This window comes from Harpia harpyja, chromosome 2, assembly GCF_026419915.1.
Source record: "Harpia harpyja isolate bHarHar1 chromosome 2, bHarHar1 primary haplotype, whole genome shotgun sequence".
Taxonomy (NCBI): Eukaryota; Metazoa; Chordata; class Aves; order Accipitriformes; family Accipitridae; genus Harpia; species Harpia harpyja.
Genome location: NC_068941.1, coordinates 83188834 through 83207967, shown reverse-complemented (window position 1 = coordinate 83207967; position 19134 = coordinate 83188834). Strand labels below are relative to the sequence as shown.

The following is a 19134-nucleotide window of genomic DNA, read 5'->3' as shown; positions in this document are numbered from 1 at the left end:
AATTAAGCACCGCAGGGGATATAGTTGTTTCTCTGCCTACTATCTGAATCCTAGTCAGTCTGAAATGCTGAACTGTTCATGGTAGTACCAAATAAGATTACTAAGCAAGTAGAGAAATTTAAAATATTAGGAAACATTTTTAGATTTCTATTTTATTAACAATCCAGAGTTGAACTTAAATGGTGCCTTAGTCACTGAGTCCTTCTTTGAGATTTAGCTTTATATCTGTAGAGAGAAAAAAACTGATAAAAGATGGGATTCAAGGAGTAAAATGTAAGGGGATGCCAGAGGTTGTGATATAGATGGGGAAACCAGAGTTAGAGTAAGAATCAGAATAGAAGATGAGAGAAGCTTGAGAATCATATACAACCAATTTTCTCATAGGTGCAGGGTTTCTTTGGATGTTAAGTATTACATGGTGTGCAATTTTTGAATCTGTGCCTTTACTTTATAAGACTTAAACAAGCTTCTTAGATATGAAGAAATCTCTGAGAGATTTGATTTGCCAGATTCCAATGGAGATGAGGATTAGTGTTTGTACAATAGCCCACCACAAAATATTGCTGTTGGTTTCTTCACTTGTCTTCCGAAATTTTTCTTCACGCTCCTAAAGAAAAAAGGAAAAGCATAATTATTACGTTTTGGCATCTGTATGTTTCATGCTGCTACCCAGGAAACTAGGCAGGTATCCCTCTTCTGCATAGTAATGAACAAACACTTTTTTCATGTTGATAAAAATGAAAGTTTGTTCTTATCCATAAGGTGGATACCTTTACAAATCAAACCTGAGAAGCAGACACACTGTCTCCTGAAGCAGAAAGGCTTCCCTTGTTGACAAAAGATATACTGTGCTAAATGTGTTCCATTAGTACAGGCTTAAGCCTTTCTAGGCTTACAGTCACTTCCATATTGCAGTCAAGAACCTTTCTGCAGTCAAATTTTTTTTTTTTAGGTAACTAGTTGATATATTTCAAACACAGTCTGACTGCCTGTGTATGTATAGAAATGTGAAGACAACGGGTGTACACTTGCTTGAAGGAGGGCTTTATTTCTAACTGCATGAAGATATATAAATATACAGTCATTTCCTTACCCACTCCAATAAAGTTTATGCACACAGACCAGCATGGAAACAACAGCTGGCAACATCACCAGCAACAGTACCTGCCACCTGCTCAGCTGCTGTTACTGACTCTGACCAAGAAAATTATATTTGGAAATTCCTGCTTTAAAATAACACCTGTTGCTATGAGTTTGCAGTGATTAATTAGTTTTTATGTTACAGCTTAAAAATATTTTGCAAGGTAATGTAGGCTATTTTGGTTAAATACCAATAGATTTTTATGAGTTAGTTAAAAATAACACTGCAATTAAATAATAAACCTCATAATACTTTATAAATCAATAAGCCTATGTACAATATTTTTAACATTTCCATCAGAGAACATACATACTCTTTCATAGTTTTGTTCTTTGGATATATGATGAATTTGCTCAATTAGATGTTCTAGTCTAAAGTTAACTTCATTCACTTTGTCTTTGGCTTGAACAACAGATTCATCCAAAAAATGTTCTCCAACTCTAATGTCCAAATGGATACGCTGCAAACAGAAAAAATATTCTCATTACTGTGTCTTCTGTGTTTTCAAAATTCCTAAGAAAAAAGAAACAATGGGTAATTTCCCTTTCAGCTCATTACAGGGAAATGGTTTTAGTTGCTTATAGAAATCCTTCCTAAAATAAGAATCAGGTGGGATATTTAAAGTGTTTCTTAATTTTATTTTTAAATTATTATACAAATTTACAATCTTAACTAATGTTAAGGCATTATTTTATGCTTGTATTGATTCAACTACCATGAAAATGTTTTCTGTTCTTTGTCAAAACTAGTTAAAAAAATGAGCACCATTAGGACTGCTCATTGTATTTCACTTTCCATCCTAATATTGCAGAAATTCTTCAGTAGGACTGCAAGAATCTTTTTATAGATGGACTTCTAGGTTTCCTCCACTAACAGTTAGGAATATAAGACTGGAAGGAGACCAGCTGAATCATTATTTGCAGTTTGTCATAGGTATTAAAGCAGAACCATCCATAAGGTTTCTTTTTTCTTTCTCCACACACGGTTTATCCAGTATGAAATACCTCCCAATATCCTATAAGCTGTCATACGATCTATAGCAAAAATTCCCCAAACCTGCCAAGCAATAGACACATAGAAAGAAAAGAGAAGAATGGAACTTGCAATATTATGCAACTTATTTTGGCATGAATTAAAAATTTTACTAAAACTAATAGGAGAAATTTCTCCTAGAAGCCAATTTGTACCTAAGACAAAATAAAAATTTTTAGCCAAACAGATAATCTGCGGAAATCCTACAGCTTGGTATTATCACAATAGAAGTTTGATCTACTCAGACATCAACGCAAAATGAGGAGCACATCTTCTTTCAGCTCTCTTAGAGTTAGCTAACCTAATATCCAGAAATCCATCTCACAGTCTTATGGTAGCCTTCGTCCATTAATTTATTTAACTTTGGTTTGAAGCAGTTCAGATAACCACCACTGCATCTGGTTCTTCCAGAAAACCACTTAAAGATTTAACTTAGCTAAAGACTGTTTTTCCTTTTGGTATCTTTATTCTTGCAGATATAGTTATAAAAAGCAATATTTTCCTTTTTTAATTCTGTGTTCTTAAGCTAAACAAACCACCCTTTTTAGTATTTGTGCTGTTAATGTTCTCCTTCCCTGCACCTGTTCACTTCTTTTAAACAGGATGACCAGAACTGTACATGGTGCATGCATCATGTAAAATGATATTAATACAGCTCCATCTAAACCAGATAAAAATCTCCTGGCGTATCCTCAGAATCATATTCATGGTGTGTAGTTAACTATGACCAACCAATGTTTTATCCCCCTTAGCTGATGAGCTCCACAATTTTTATTATTAGAACCTAAGTGCTCTTATAATGTGTATGATTAAATTTCCACTCATTTCCATAAATCAGTCCATAAGAACACCTACTTAATCCAGTGTAATAGTCCCACTTCAGTACTGTTAACTCTTCTCAGTTCTGTGTCATCTACATGTTCCCAAAGCTTACATCTAGGATTAAATTTAGCCTACCTCACATAAGACATTTACGAGAGGTTTATATCTAGCTGGTTACCTAATGCTTTTGCAGTCAACTGGGAAAAAAAAACCACCCCTAGAGAGTAATTCTCACCTGTTCAACTATCTGAGAAGAGGCATATAGATTAAATTTTCAAAACAGTGTTTATGAAATTGTTTGCTGACATACATTAGAGCCATGATATCACCTCTGATGGCTTCTTTTTTTTTCATAATCTGCATTAAGACCAACTTTATTGGTAGTAGACAATATCTAGTATGATAATATGTTCTTAATTTTAATATCTTTCAAAAATTACGATGTTAAATTTTCTTTAGGAATTCAGTCTAAGTTAGTGAAGACATGGAATAACTTTATGACAAGTGTTTGTGTTAGTCAATCTTACATGTCTATCTTTCTGAACCAAATAGTTGTTCTTATTGATCAGAATCTTTCACATACAAAGCACTGTACAAACATTAAATCACTCTACAGTTATTAGTCTTACCTCTTTAATAATTGACTTAAATATCAGAACAGAGTCTTTTTATCTCTTCATCTTCATAATTCTAGGTTTGTCTTCTTTAATTACTAGGAAATGTTGAATTATCTGCTGGAAATTAGACCAACTTCTAATCTAGTTTGTAATCTCTGCAGATTGTAAACAATTGATACTATTACTGCAAAGAATATTTAATATACCTACCAGTTTACTTCCTGCAAATGCCACAAATCTTGTGGAGTTAGACTGTAAACAGATAACATGCTCCCCAGATAGATAGGATGTAAAAGAAAATGTTCCTTGTGGCCCATACAGTTTTGACAACAGTACCTGTAATTTAGATATTATATATGTTGGGTATGTACATTATAAACACCAGTAAAACAATCAAAAAACAGTACTGTGAATTGGATGTAAAAAGTAATCAATTAACATCCTGACATCATTAAATTTATCTGAATTTCAGAATAGATTTAGAGGAAAATAAACAATTTTAGCTCACAGTGAACACTGAAATGTTATAGATTTCTGCAGTGTACAAAAACCAATGCTCTTTAAAGCATTTAAAGTTTGAAAACTTTAGGCACAGAAATAAATTGTCCATTGCTGAAAAAGCTCAGGACCTCATGACAACACAGGCAGTTGGTATGCATGACGGCTATATGCACCTTCAAGGTAATCTTGACTTTTGCAGTTTAGTTTATCATCAGCCTTCCTTTCTGCTGCTCAAGTACATTCTGTACCATTTTACTTCATTAGTGAATTTGCATTTTTTTAGAGTTTAACCTGTTTTCTCAATTGTCACTTACTATTCTTAGTGACACAGTTTCCCAAATCTGGTAGTAATGCAAAAATTGTCCACACACATCATTATCAAACATTGCCATTTCTATTTACTTTGATAGAAATCACAAGGTGCTTATACCTTTCAGCATCAAAATAATGAAGATGTAGATTTACTTTTAGATTAAGACTGTACATTTACTTTTTCCCCAAAAGTGCCTATTATTTTTAGATATTGCTGCATGCCAGTGCCAAAAGTCACCTCATAAATCCTACAGAAACATTTGTAAAGCATATTTACCTCAGCAGCAGGAGTTGTGACAGTCACAAACATTCCCAAACCAGGAGCAGACTCCAGAAAGTCTTGCTTATGTATATCCCAGCGTTGTACTTTGTAATTCCCTGAATAAAAACACAGATAAAAATCTGTTAAATAACATGCAGCTTAATATTAAACGTCTTTATTGCTTTTTCAGCAAAAATATAAAGATAAATGATTAACAATAAAACAATGTATGTATTTCATGTGCTTATGATTAAAATTGCTCAGGGGGCATTTTATAATGGTGTGAAATCCAATAAATTTTTACCACACTAGAAAATGTTTTAGAATACTACAAAAATGGTTGATTAACAAGTAATACTTTCTGATTACTTCTAATGCTCTGGCAAGATTAGCATACAGAAGGCATGCTGAGACCTCCAAAAGCATAAGTGTGCTGTATTCAAATTACATTTTTAGGATTGTCTTTCATATTTATCACATTATTTATAAAAAAGATGATTATATATTATTTTTACTATCCCCTTTCAATCTTACATTTACAGTCTTGTAGATGAATTTAATGTGCTTGTGATATCCCAGGTAAAATGGAACTTTAGTACATCTTGAATTGCTTCTTTCCAGACCAGCATTAATCAAAAAAGTAACTCTCCCATTTATATGGGAAAAACCATGTTACAGAAATTCTAGTATGAATGAGTAAATCAGTCAGAATGTACAGAAGCACACATTGAAGCAGCAATTCATCACTACTGTAGAATTAGAAGACATTCTTTTACTTCATATAGTCAGTTAAGCGCTCCAGAAACCTGCATTTCTTTGTGTGATGGATACACACAATGTGTGAGGACATTATGACTAACCCCTGCTGCAGGGAGTTATTGTCAGTGTGCCCTCTTTCTTATCACCATGGTTTTAGCATATTCATCAATCACAGATTTTCCTGCTACATAACATGCTATCTTTATTATTGCATAGGTTAGACATCATGTAGCATTGACAGGTACCTACCAATTACCAACGTGTCGCTGGGAATGTCTTCGATTATGCATTTCTCTTCTCTTTCTCCACTATGAAAATACAAAGCAAGTGAAAAAGAAATGCAAAAGTTCATAAGAAATCCTGTTAATTGGCTTTTCATGGTTTTTATGTATCCTAGTTGTACTGCTTTTGAAGATAACTGTTTACAAATGTATGTAGTCCTGTGGTCATTCCTTGTTTGCTTCTTATCAGTGTATTTTTGAGAGAGAAAAAAAACTGTGAGAAAAGGCAGCTGGTGGTTAAACATTTATAAATAACTACAGCATGTTCTGCAGAATGAGATAACATGAAAAAGATAACTTGTAAAGTCTTTCTTCTTTCCCAGCATCTAGATTAAAATTTTATTTTACACACATAGAAGAACATGAAACTGGAAAGGACCTCTCAGGTACTTGAGATCAGTTCCCTAGATTACTGTAAGCAAGCACATTGGCGCTCTCTTTCCATAAACTGCTCAGTTTTTAGCTTAAATGAATTTGTTAACTTATATTTCCCATTTATTCTGGGTGATTATTCCAGACCTTCACTCCTCTTTTATTAAGAAATCTTGTAATTTCCAACCTAAATCACTGTACATACGTATACTCATGCACAAAACCCACAGGGTCTCCATAAAAGGGCTGAAAGAAATATGAAGAAAGTCAAAAGAACTTGAACAAAGAAGAATCTGAAACACTAATGAATATGATACAGCAGGAAAAAAAATAACAAAATTAACATTTTCTGAATAAGATTTTTTTACATAAGAATGTATTTTCCTTAGATACTGCCTAATAAATTCTCTCAAGTTATAGTGTAAATCAAACAATGATTAAGGTTTTTATTTTTACCCTTTGTACTAATATAGATCAATCTATATGTCTGATGATTTACTCATTTACCACTCAAGTGTTCCTTGTCCTGTAAACTGAGATCACTGTGTCTGAAAGGTTAGCCTGAATGTGAGAGGATATGTGATCATTTTCTAGCAGGGAAGACCCACTTATGGGATCTTTTCCAGTATGGAGGACCCATTTTCGATCTCATTTTCCCCTTCAGAAGCTCACTACACTCCTGTTGAAGGCTCTATAGTTTGATCACTGACTCTCTCCAACCCTGCCATGTTCCTCAGCAGCACCTGGCATTCGCAGATGAAATTGTTCACTGGTGTCCTTGAATGTGTCTTTGATGAACCTCACAGTTCACTTCAGAGTTCTGTCAGCTTGACTTCAGGATATGGGATATAAGCTACCTCTACTGCACACACACATGCCACATATGTTGTACACAGTGCCATAGACAGGGAAAACACCATTTCCTTGCTGGAATTTTACCAGCATTTATTTTGCTTGAAAAGGTGGAAGTTGGATTTTATTTTATGTTTTGTTTTTATATAGCTGTCAAATGCTCAGCTGCATACGTTGCACCCTTAACACTATGCACACACCAAAGGATCATGACTAGCCCTCTTCTCATATTGTCCAACACCTCCTCTGAATTTTTCTTTCAGTTACCTCATAAAATGTCCCATTTCCATTTACTGTTATTTGGTTATACCTATACTAGTAAATAAAACTATGTTGGTCTTCCTATCCATTTCTGAGCAGCCCTTCTGGGAATCTGCTTTGGCAGGAGATGCATTCTGCTAGCGCTAGTAGCCGCAGAATTGGCTCCATCATAGCACAAGAACAGGTATTTTCCTAGTGTCAGGGAATAAGGGTGGACAACAACTCAGCTTCAATATCTGTAACCTAAATACCTAAAATTTCAGGATGGTAACTCTTACTGGATTATTTCACATCTGCAAAAGAAGGACTGATTCATGTTTATTGCCCTTCACTGTACCTACTATCTATGAAGTTGCCTCAGTAAAAAAATGTCTTTGTCTAACATTGGCACAGGCTTACAACCATCATCAGTTCAGTCCATTTCACAGCATGAAGTATCTTCACAGACATTCTAGCACAAGTAATAGTTCACCTCCTAGAAAAATACAACATCTCTGTACGGATAAAGAGATTGTCAGATGAGGAGACTTGATTCCTTAAACATTACTTCTTTTTCTTTGACTCCACATGGTTAAGGATAGAGGGATACAAATTGCATCTCATGGCCATTGAATCCTTAGAAATCTCAGGGGTGATATTAGGACTCCATTACTACTTCAGCATTTATACATCAGAAATAATTTTAGATTATACAGGATCTCATCACGTAATTGGACTCTTATCCCTCCACCACAGGGAGATCTTGACTGACATGCACCTGCATAAATTCTCATGCTATACTATACCCGTAAGAAGTATACGTTTGTCTGCAGATTGTGAGCTACTTAAGCAATCACCCTTTTATCTTTTAATTGACTACTTGAGGCTTCCAAAATTCCATGTTCCAATGGTAGAACACAACATGTACAAGGGGACACCAATTTATCCTTCACTCTGCCCAGACCAGTTGGGACAGGCAAATTACTTATGTACTTCTGGCTAGCAAATGCCACCATAGTAGGGCTGCTGGACTTCAAACAAACAAAAATAAGTCAGCCTCCAGGTGATCAGGTTGTCATGTGGCATATTGAGAGCTTTTTTGTCTCAGGAATTCACAGTACCTGTAAATTATCATGGACACGACTTCTGCATACTACATCCCATTAAACAGGATTCATCTGACTTCAGAATTGCTGTATCATATTAGATTTTTTTTCTGAACACATTAAATATTGTCATGGAACAGTCTGAGTTACTTTATTATGTTGGATCACTCATGACAGATCAGATATTCCCAATGTTCTTCATTACCTGGGAATATCATTAAATGGACTTTTTTGCCTTCAATACCATCAGGTACTCTCAGATCTTTTGTTTGCACGCCAGTTATATCCTGCTGGGGACAGTGCTCATTCAGTGGTCAGAAAGGCTGGCATACGCTTTCCCTCCCCTTCTACAAGTTAGGCACACATTCGTTTCCATGACCATGCTCAACTTCGTCAGTGTGGTGAGGGTATTAGAACTATTTTCAATGAATCCAACACTGTCCCTCCACAAAATGATCTTTAACAACAGACCCTGTGCCGTTTTGGCAATTGCCTGCAACATTTCATAGCAGGCTTGGTGGATGAGATTTGGTCAGTTAGAGTTGGCCCACTTATGCACTATGCTTACATAGTATAGAGTTGGCCCTCTGATACAGCTTCTCCCCAGTTGTGGGAATGCATATTTCCTTAGCAAAATGGAACGGGGCCTCAAACTGCGGTTAGTAAGTTTGTTTCACACACCAACCCTGGGCATCCATCCCAGTCATTCTGAAGTATTTGGTAGAACAAAATGTCAGCCCTCTCCTGTAGTCCACCTAAGGCTCAGACAGCCAACATTTATGGTATGGTACCAGGGAGAGCTTTTCAGTTGAGTTCAGTTCATAGATCACATCAGTCCTTCCTGCAGCCTGACTTATCTACAAAAGTACCCTCATTTTTTCCCAGTCATTAACCACCAAGGTGCTGTATTGGATGTCTGCAAAGAAGCCACAGCCCATAGAAAATCATAAATATAGATACAGCTTCAGCTGGCACTCCTACCTACCAGGAGATAATAGGAAGAGCTGCCATGTGTTCACAGCTAACTGTCCTTAAATTCCTTAAGGTACTGGACAAGTTGTTCTCAGTAATGAGATTCCCTCTTCCACTATAGGAATTGAATTTGATGTTCATGATTTTTGTAGGACCACAGTTCCAGTTTGGGGTGACTTTTTTGCTGCTACACTTACCTTTAACTGTGGCTTCCATTCTGCAAGAATATCTGCCAAGGCATCAAAGCTGATTCTTCCTACAAAACATTCTTGCTAAAAAAATTGTCTTTACAAATCCATTTCAAGTTTCCTCCCAAGGTGTTTTCTGAGATTAGTTTAACCCAGAAATTAATTTACCTGTTTCCTTCCCTAAATCTCATGGATTTAGGACCACAGCATCTTGGCTGCCAGCCATCTGTAACACTGGATGTAAGGGAAAGGGAAGGAAGAGCTCCTCTGTGTTTCTTCGCTGTCCCAAAGTTTTTAATAAAGACAAATCCAAAACTGTGCTGAAAGTAAAAGCTACAAAGGCCTAGCCATATCCACATAGGGACCACGTACCTACTAATCAGTTTAATAAAGATATGTTATGGGAAATGTGCTCCATCATTAGAATGTGCTTCACTGGAACTCACTGTATCCACAGTCTTGCCAAGAAATGTCTCCATCCCTGGTGTTTGCAAAATGAATGCCTGGAACTATATTTATGGCCAAACATTATACAGCCACAAGGGCATCCTTAAAGAATGCCATATTTACCAAAGTCTCCTGAAGTCACTGCTTGCCAAAAAAACCATATCCAGGTAACTGGATAGGAAACTTCTACTTGAAGTTTCTGCAGTGAATATTCATGTATGTAAACACTCTAAAATAGAAAAGGTATTTATCACTAACTGGAGTTTCCTGAAGTGTGTTGGCCTTTTACATATTCACTTCCCTTTCTACTCCACCTCTCCCTCTCATCCCTTCTCCTTCAGTGTCCTTTGGGAAACTTTTGGCTTCAGGAGTTTGAGTAAACACTGGGACTGCTCCACATCCAAATCATATCTTGTAGGACTGAAATCTTAGATTCTGGTCATGTATACAATTACAGATGCAGATAGATACTCTTTACTGGACCTAGTCCTTTAGCTGTTCTGGACATGTGGGGAAGCAAAACTCTAGTGTTTAGGGAACTTCCAGGAAGGTTCCTCCAAGGATAGCTTGTGGTTTGTGGGTTTGTTTTCACTAAGTCATAACTTAGACTTGCATCTGATTTCTGCCCAAGACCATTATTGAGTTTAGTTTATCACTCATTGATCAATGAATTTGAAATTAGTTCCTGTCCTCAGAGAATACTTAAATATATACTTCAATATATGCTTATGTTTTCTGAGATGGTGATAACTGTGTAACTATATAGTACACAGGTTTAACAGAAAAGAAAACACAGAATGAGCAAAAAGTAATATAAAAAGAAGAAAGAAAAAAATTGAAAAGGTGGAGAAATTAACTAAACACAAAATATGAAAATTATAGTACAATAACACTATTTCCATTACAGAATGGAAACAGGGGAACTGAAAAAAATAGGTATAATAAAAAGAGTAAGTGAAGCAATTTTGAAAAACAGGCAACAGTGGGAATCTGAAGAATGCAAGATGTAGAAATTCCTATACTTAGCTCTAACAACTGTGCATTTATCAGCATTTGCAGGACCAACTTAGTCTAGTCTGATAAAGTTTCAAATTTCTTTGGGTCTTTGGAAGATTTATCTCCTGGAAAAAAATTTAGAGAATCTTTTAAATGTTTCAGCCCTACAGAGAATACAGTGTGCTCCTTTACATAATAAATTTTCTGATATTTGGCATATTCCAAAAAGAACCTACTCATATCAACTCTCCTGTTCAGTATCTGTGCTGTGTATTTGTAACATTGCAGAGTGCTGTAAAAGTTTTGTGGGCTGACTGTAAACATATTCTATTGAACAGTGTTATTCCAAAATTCTTTTCCTAGTTGGTAGCCACAACTCTTTATAAGCCATATGTTACATTCATTTTATAACGGTTATTTGAGCATTAAAACTTGCAGTCAGGAACAGTCTCTGACATACTGTGTTTTGTTATATCCGTGTATACCTCGATTTTAGATAATATTAAAACATTGGTAAGTTTTCTCTGTAAAAATGTTAGGATGACACAAATAGCAGCAAGCACATTTAAAGAAATATGGACACATTTACTGCATATATAAAGACAATGATATAATTTATGTTATGGTCAACGTTGTTAACTTTGAGATAGTTCTCTCATGAGGGACACATACCACTAATGAGTCAGTTTTTAAATCTCAGCTAACACTTTTAATTAAGTTCAGAGGTTTTCTACTATTATCCACACTTCTGATTATTTCTAATAATTTTGTTGGCTGAGTGTCCTCATGACAGATATTCTCCTCACTTTTGAGAAAAGAAAAAGACATTTTTATGTATTCATAAGTCTCAAGACAAGTTTACTCAGTTATACTATTGTCTTAATCACACTGCAAACATCTGGTCACTCCGATTTATGTAAGTAGTTTCTGAAGAAAAGTATGTTAAACATGTTTAGAAAGACGACAAAAATGCCAATAAATTATAAAAACATAATTTAGAGAAAAAATTAATTTCTAGGTATAAATAGCTGTAGATAAACAAATTACAATATTTAAGAACGTTATTAGTTTAGATTCTGTCACTGAAAGATTTTTACATTGGTGAAGTATAATCTTTCCAAATGTCTTCTTTTCTGCCACTAGAGGGTACTCCAAGAACTTACAGTATATTTATAGCAAGGCTTTATTTGGTGTTTTTTGGTCTGTAAATGATCAAGTACTGTTGTCATACTAAACCTTAGGAATTTAACCCCCCAAAATCTTGATATTAAACAGGAACTTTCAAAACCAGTCTAATATACCTTTTCAGCAAAATAGTGCAGCATACCCAAATTATAAGGAACATTGACTGACATGTAGTTTAGATTTAGTTAATCTTATCCTATTTTTAAATTATCTAAATTATTATCTTTTCTTTATTTCAGACACAATTCTCTGGTTCACATCTTGTTTCTTCATCCAGATTTGGACAAGGCATTCCATTATTGGCAGGCTGAAGAAGTACGAAACGGGTTCTGATCTTGGTCCCTGTTTTTCTGCAAAGACCTCTACAGAGACCCCAGGAAGACCATTGTGAAACCTCACAGTCCAGTGGTGTTTCTGCAATATACACAATAAAAAGGTAACCTTACATAAATTTGTGCTTAAGGCAAATAGTTGGCAAAGTATTAAGGAATGATGATCAAATAGTGTCCTTTCTTATACAAAAATAAATGTGTTATTACTAAAATCCATACATTGTCTCATAAATAAAAATGTCTGTTTTCAGCTCCTACGCTCATCAACACTGGTATTACTACTATTATTATTATTATTATTATTATCATTATTATTATTACAGTCTAGAGACTGAGGTATTATATCAGTAGTGCAACATATTATCTATTAAATTGAAAATACAGAATTCCTATCAAAGAAAACTATGCTTAAAATAATTGCATTCAAATGATTGCATTAAAAAACATTTGCTGTCAATTTTATAACTCATTTGCCTTTGCATGGCTTACTAAAAACACCAGGATTAAAGCTTTTCTCTGGTTTATTTAGGTATATTCATATTTCTTTGCAGATAGATATTGTTCCTATAGTTGTTCATATTGAATTCCATTTAACTTTTGTTCCAATTTGCTTCAGAAATAAAGTCTCATTTTATTATCATTAAATCATGTTGCTATTGTTTGGTTTGTACACTACAGTTCCCTTTGCCAACAAAGATATTCTGTCATTAGAAGCTTTTTAATACTAAAAGGGTTTTCAATATAGTTTTAATTTGCTGCAAGAAAAGAAATCAGGAACTCTACTTTTCATAATGTATACTTCCACTGAAAATATCTCTCATAAAAATATAGGTGACTATTCCTTAGCAGGTTAAATAAAAATATTGCTTGTCACAGGAAATTGCATCAAAACTGTGTATTACAGCATCTGTGGGTAAAATACATGTGCACAAAACCAGCTTTAAATGCTGTACTAAATGTGTGACCTCTGGTATAAATTTCTGGTATTACAGTGGAACTCACCACTTCTGTTGTGATCACTCATTCCCATGTTTCTAGAGGGAATGAGGGACACAGTTTGATCTCTGGTAATTAAATCTGTCCTTTTGATTCTGGAATATGTTTTTAAATAATATACAATAAAGTGGAGATATATCATTAAAAATGATTTTTTAAATAACATACTTTAAATGCATTGTTTTAAATGTATATCCTAAAAAGGGCCAAATGTTCCTTTCAGATGTTGTGGGAAAGGCAGATGACTGAAATGGGATATGTAGCACTCACTTTTAATATGTCTTGTTTACCAATAGAAATACATTAAAACACTATAAATTGATAAATACATTTATCAAAGTATAAATCATGCATTATTAGCTGTTTAATGAGCTTTATTTTAGCTACTGTGAGGTGTCTTCAGCACAGAGTTAGAGGCATGCAATCTTCAGACATTCTGGAGAAGCTCTTGGAACATGGCAGCTCTTCTAGCTCTTCATTGGGGATTTAGCTTATTGTTGTCTCTCAAATAGTATTTAGGATGTCAGTCGTCTTATTCTTAACCCTTCCTCTTTCACTTTGTAAAAAATCACTCAAAAAGTGTGAAGAGAAAATCTCAGCAGACACTGTCTAACTGCTATCTTTCCCTTAGAGCAAATATTATGTTAATTACGTATTTGTTAATTTGAAGAATTGAAAATTACCCTTAAGACTGACCTGAGTCAGTAGTTTGCATGTCTTCCTACCTAAACAAGATTATTAGCTAATATTTTTAAGAAAAGAAAAATGAGAGAGAACATTATTTTTATTGTCAGGATGTATGTTTCTATCACAAATATGTCCAAACCAATTGAATTATATCAATTCTTATTGCACATAACTATCAAGCCCTCTGACCCAGCAAGAGACAAGAATAATAGTACTTTTGTTCCATCATCATGTACAAACTTACCGATGAATATTTACTTCAAAGTTGCAAAGAATTTGGGAACTCTGATTCTGATCAAGTGTTGATAAACAATAAAATTCACTGATTTATGCTGATAGTAAGGCTTGAGTAGCCCTTACTATGGATATAACCCAAACCTTTGAACCATAGCTCAAATACGCAATCCCTTCCTTATTCTTTCAGGGATTCTCTTTTATGTCAATGGGCTTGTTTGATTTCCCATGTGTGAGTCTGGAAACTATTCCTATGCAGATAGGAGAATATTCTCCCTAATCACCTATTTTATCCACATTGCCTGCCAGATTTCCACATATTTTCTGAGTGAACGGAAATAACAGAATTGAGCATATCAAAGTACTAATCACTTACCTGAGACAGAGTCTATTATTTCATTGCTTTTAGCTGGAAGATTAAAATAAGGTGCAGAAAGACCCAGCTGGTTTTTCTTTAATTTCACCATTGTTACTTGAGCAATAGGTGGCAAAATTTTGAGTTTGGGATAATAAAATGAGTTTGCTGGGTGACTTGGAGAGGAACAAGTGATCTGTGAAATAAAAAGGGGAACCTTAAAGGAACTACATCATATTAGTAAGAAGATAACTGTAAAATCATGTTTACACATCATGCTAATACTTTTTGGCAAGTAAAATGCATATAACCAGTTTCTATGAACCTCAGTTCACACAACTACTGCTGGTAATCCCAGAATTTTTATGCATAATGCTTTAAGAATGGGCACAATGATTTGTGCCAACCTTTGGATAGAGGACTGCGGTGGGAGGTACTGAAAACACAGTAATGTATGGAGTGGTTTGATGGGAAGAAGTGGATGTTATTACAAGGAAGAATACAAGCATATTAAATAATAGTATTAGGTATGCTATAGCAGCTGTCATATGCATATAGGACGCCAAATGTATTGTTTTCCAGCTTCTCTGTTCCTTTTCTCATTACTCATTAGCACAGCATTTGGCTCTAGAAAAACTGACCCTAAAGAAAGGATTAACTGAATGCTTATAATATTCAAAATATTTGAATCAAAATCCTTTGTTCCCCACCACCCTTAAATGATGAAAGCAAAGTGTGAGGCGTATAGAGCATCAAGTGAGAAAGAGATTTAAAGTGGGGTCACCGGAGTAGCAACTAAGTTCTCCTCTGCTTTCCCTTAGCTCCTTTCCCTCAACTGTAACAGTTTCAAGTTTCACCAATACTTTTAACTGAAAACTCCTCCCCACATCAGTATTCACTACGAAGAATTTTCCTGTTTAGATACACATTTAGTAATGCCAGGACTTTTGTGAACATTTTTATTTTCCTGGTGTTTTAAGAATTGTTAAAAATCATCTAAAAATACTCAGCTTTTAAAGAAAATACTTCAAATGTAGAGCCAAATCTTCACGAACCATCTGCATTTACCTCATAAATTTGAAAGATACAGAAAATAAACAAAAGTAGTAGGGTTATCAGCTATGTAATAAATTCATATAGAGCATCAGCACTCTCAAATGCTGAAATCAGTTTCACAAGAGTCTATTGTGTAGTCATTCAATAGTTATCTTTTAAAGGGAGGACTCAAAACATATAGGTATGAAGTGCTAAACTACGTATATACACCTACCTCTGTAACTGTGTCCTGTGGAATAGTGGCAAAGTTTGGGGAGGAAAATGTGAAACCACTATCAGTTCCAGCATCATAAGGAAATAGGTCTACTGATACTTCTTCCATCCAGTGATCTCCTTCACAGAGATTTAGGCTGTCAATACCCACAAACCAGTCAGGGCTTGGAACAATTCGTACAACAAATGAAACCTAAAGAAACAAAATGATCCATCAGGATTGCATTGCTTATTTTGAAATGCTCCAGTCCTGCTTATAGTAATTTTAACTTAAAATTTTTTAAATAAATGTCATTATGCTCTTCTACTTTATAGAACCTGTACAGTGCTCCCTGCAATGTGACATGCTTTTTAGTAACTCTTGCATTATACTGTTCCTACAAGTGAGAACTCAAATATTTAATTTTGGGTGCTAGTGACATAAAATAAACTTTTAAAATTAATATGTACATTTACTTACTAAGGGATGTCTTGAATGTGCTTCTAATTCAGTGAAGGTTTGTCCTGTACCACTGGAAATGGCAGGAGCAGAGAAGATTCCGTGTACACTCTGAATTTTCTCTCCAGCTTCTTCTATTTCTTTCATTAATACCCATGCTTCACCCTTTTCAGCAAAATCACGTACACCATTGCTGGCATATTCATTTTTTTTCCACATGCTGTAGTCAGAACTATGAGTAACACCTATTTGAGTGAATACATGGCATGACATAAAAGTCTGATCTAGATTGTCCCTATTTCTTCAGTTTCTCTGGTTTATATCTGAGGTTAAAAAATATGTGTATAAAAATGAGTGAACACGAAAACATTTGGCTTATCACTGTTTATTTCAGCTGCAGCCAATTGAAAACAGAAGTCAATTGAAAACAGTTGTAGATTTTTGAAAGCATTGTGGATACTTCAATTTCTGCATTTTACTCTTAATAACTTCAGCTATTTTTTTCCTTTTTCATTAGTTATCTTAAAATTGACTATTTAGAAGAAAAAAGATCACAGTGGTCAAGGCATTTATCTGTTTTTAAAACTGTACATGCTTCACTTACCTAGCATTGATGACCACTGTGCTGGGGGCCTATAAAGTGGATACTGCTTAGGGAAAGCAGTCTGACTCCATTTCCCTGTGAAGATTATGCTGTACTTCGCAAGTTCCTCTGCTGTGCAAATAGAATCATCACCCACAGGCAAGCTGCTGGCATAACCTAGTATTGTTACAAGTAATGTCCAGATAACTTTACAGGAGCAGTAGACAAACATCAGGTTTTCCATTCCCTTCCACACAAAAAGAAAAAAATGTTAGCCATATTAGTCACACTAAACTCAAAATTGAATAACAGTTACCTAATAAAATGTAACGTACCATAAGTTATAACCAAAAAGAAAGCATATATCTGAAACACTAAGAATTGTTATGCTTCTAAAAACATTATTATAATGCTTTCAGATTTGATATATACCACGCTATATACTACAAATCTGTAACGTTACCTGGGACAAGTGTTTCTAATGAAAACAAAAAAATCTTAACCTTGTCCATAGTACTACCTCTGAGAAAAATCTGTTTCTGATTTTCTTTTGAAATCTTATTAGAGCCACATCTTGAATTAATTAGAGTAGCAACTGTTTCTGTGGAAAACATTAGTGGTATATTTATTCTTCTAAAGATTAAATTGCAGGTTACTTTGCCAAAAGAAATGATTTATTTTAAATTTGTGTTCTACAAAGGCTGGTTTATGGCATAACTTTTTAAGTCAAATACATTTTATATTTATATAAATTACTTTGCTGTCATAACATGGGCACTAAAACATACATTGTAATTGCTTCAGATTGTTTAAGCTACACAGTTGTTAAAAAATAATATTTTTTAAAAGTTGCTGTCATAGGTTGTGTAATTTTTTAAAAAATATTAATATGGTAATTGCATCAGACTGTTGAACTCCAGCAATTGTTTAAAATAACAGCCTTAAAAACTTATTTTTAAATGCTTTTGTCCTTTGAGAAAACTACACAAATATAACTAAAACGCTAATAATATATTAATTTGTAAAAAGAGCTGTGAATACTCACTAAATATTTCCTCTGGAGCACTGGTAGGGGGAGAGCACCTGCTTTTGCTGGCAGCTGAGTTGGTCTGCAACAGAAGACAGTAGGAGTCTTGCTATTTATGCCTGAAGAGGGTCCCTTTGGTCCAACAATTATTGTAATCTTTAGACTTTCCAGGTTTGCAAAAAGCATGCCATCTTCTTGTTTGCAATCTTTTTGGATGAACTATCAGAGGTTTCCTGTCTGTCAACTGATTCAGGTTCCTATCAGAAAACTGTGATGCCGAATAGACGAAATGCTTTAAAAAAAACCCTTGGATTCTTAGTAACAGTTCGAGTTTTCTGGTGCCTTTACAGTTCTCTGCTCTTATTAATGCCTCCAAGCTATACAAATGAACTGATTCCAACACTGAAATAGTTCTAGTGAATACACTTTAAATGAGAAGCATGTTTTCTTGTAAGTTTTATTGTCTGACAGATGCTCCTTCCAAACATTTACAGAGAGCTTGCTCACTCTCACACACCATATGTATGTGTTCAAATAAAAGGGGTGAGGCAGCTAAAAAAGTCAAGAGGAAAAAAAGTTACATTTCATAATTGCACACACTCACACAGACTGTGCCTCCTGCAAATATGAATTAATTTAAAGTAGTACAGTGTATATTTTTGTGTTCTACAGTACCGTATGCTGGATGATGAAAGGGCTCTGTAACATTGTGGTTTCTTTGGAAAGAGTGGTTTTGGGAAGCTCTGAGATTTTTCTTTGCTGTCTTCAGAGTAAAAACCCCAAATAAAAATCTTACTACAGTTAAATCATACATCCTCTCTAGCACAGTACATATACTTACATCATTAAAATTATTTAAATTGTCTATGAAAAATTATGCATAATACAGTGACCTAATTAAGAAATAATGTTTAATACTGATTTTAAATTATTTTCTCCACCACCTTTCAAATAAGGGAAAACAAGGGCTTTGTGCCATGCCTGTAAGTTTAACAAATGCTGTTGTGGCTGATCAGCAAGTGAACCATGAAGGAAGTCTTTCATAGAGTCTTCTTTTGCAATTGTGAGGAATGTCACTTAAGTACTTCCACAGATCTCTAATATGATGGTACAGCATATGGAAAAAA

The 19134-nt window shown here is 34.6% G+C and overlaps 2 protein-coding genes across 2 annotated transcripts; both read right to left on the bottom strand.

Annotated features, from left to right (window-relative positions):
- Positions 1–263: 263 nt before the first annotated feature.
- LOC128152669 (transmembrane emp24 domain-containing protein 11-like) lies at positions 264–6290 on the bottom strand. Its single transcript, XM_052811234.1, is given in 6 exon segments — positions 264–607; positions 1455–1601; positions 3823–3948; positions 4703–4803; positions 5696–5884; positions 5887–6290. Coding segments are annotated over 6 exon segments (840 nt in total). The 5' UTR covers positions 6014–6290; the 3' UTR covers positions 264–457.
- A 5174-nt stretch (positions 6291–11464) lies between these two features.
- LOC128138951 (spondin-2-like) lies at positions 11465–18471 on the bottom strand. The gene is made up of 6 exons (XM_052780731.1): positions 18026–18471; positions 17002–17227; positions 16419–16642; positions 15960–16151; positions 14711–14885; positions 11465–12499 (listed from the first exon to the last, which is right to left on the bottom strand). The coding sequence occupies exons 1-6, from the start codon at positions 18191–18193 to the stop codon at positions 12321–12323; spliced, it is 1164 nt and encodes a 387-aa protein (XP_052636691.1). The 5' UTR covers positions 18194–18471; the 3' UTR covers positions 11465–12320.
- Between the last annotated feature and the right edge of the window lie 663 nt (positions 18472–19134).

What these genes read in the sequence shown, in the direction of transcription:
- LOC128138951 (XM_052780731.1), bottom strand. Translation starts at nt 18,193, where the DNA reads ATGCTTTTTGCAAACCTGGAAAGTCTAAAGATTACAATAATTGTTGGA. An exon ending in ACAGTGGTCATCAATGCTAG is followed by an intron (nt 16,643 to 17,001) that starts GTAAGTGAAGCA and finishes TCACTCAAATAG; the next exon opens with GTGTTACTCATAGTTCTGAC. An exon ending in AATAATAGACTCTGTCTCAG is followed by an intron (nt 12,500 to 14,710) that starts GTAAGTGATTAG and finishes TGTATATTGCAG; the next exon opens with AAACACCACTGGACTGTGAG.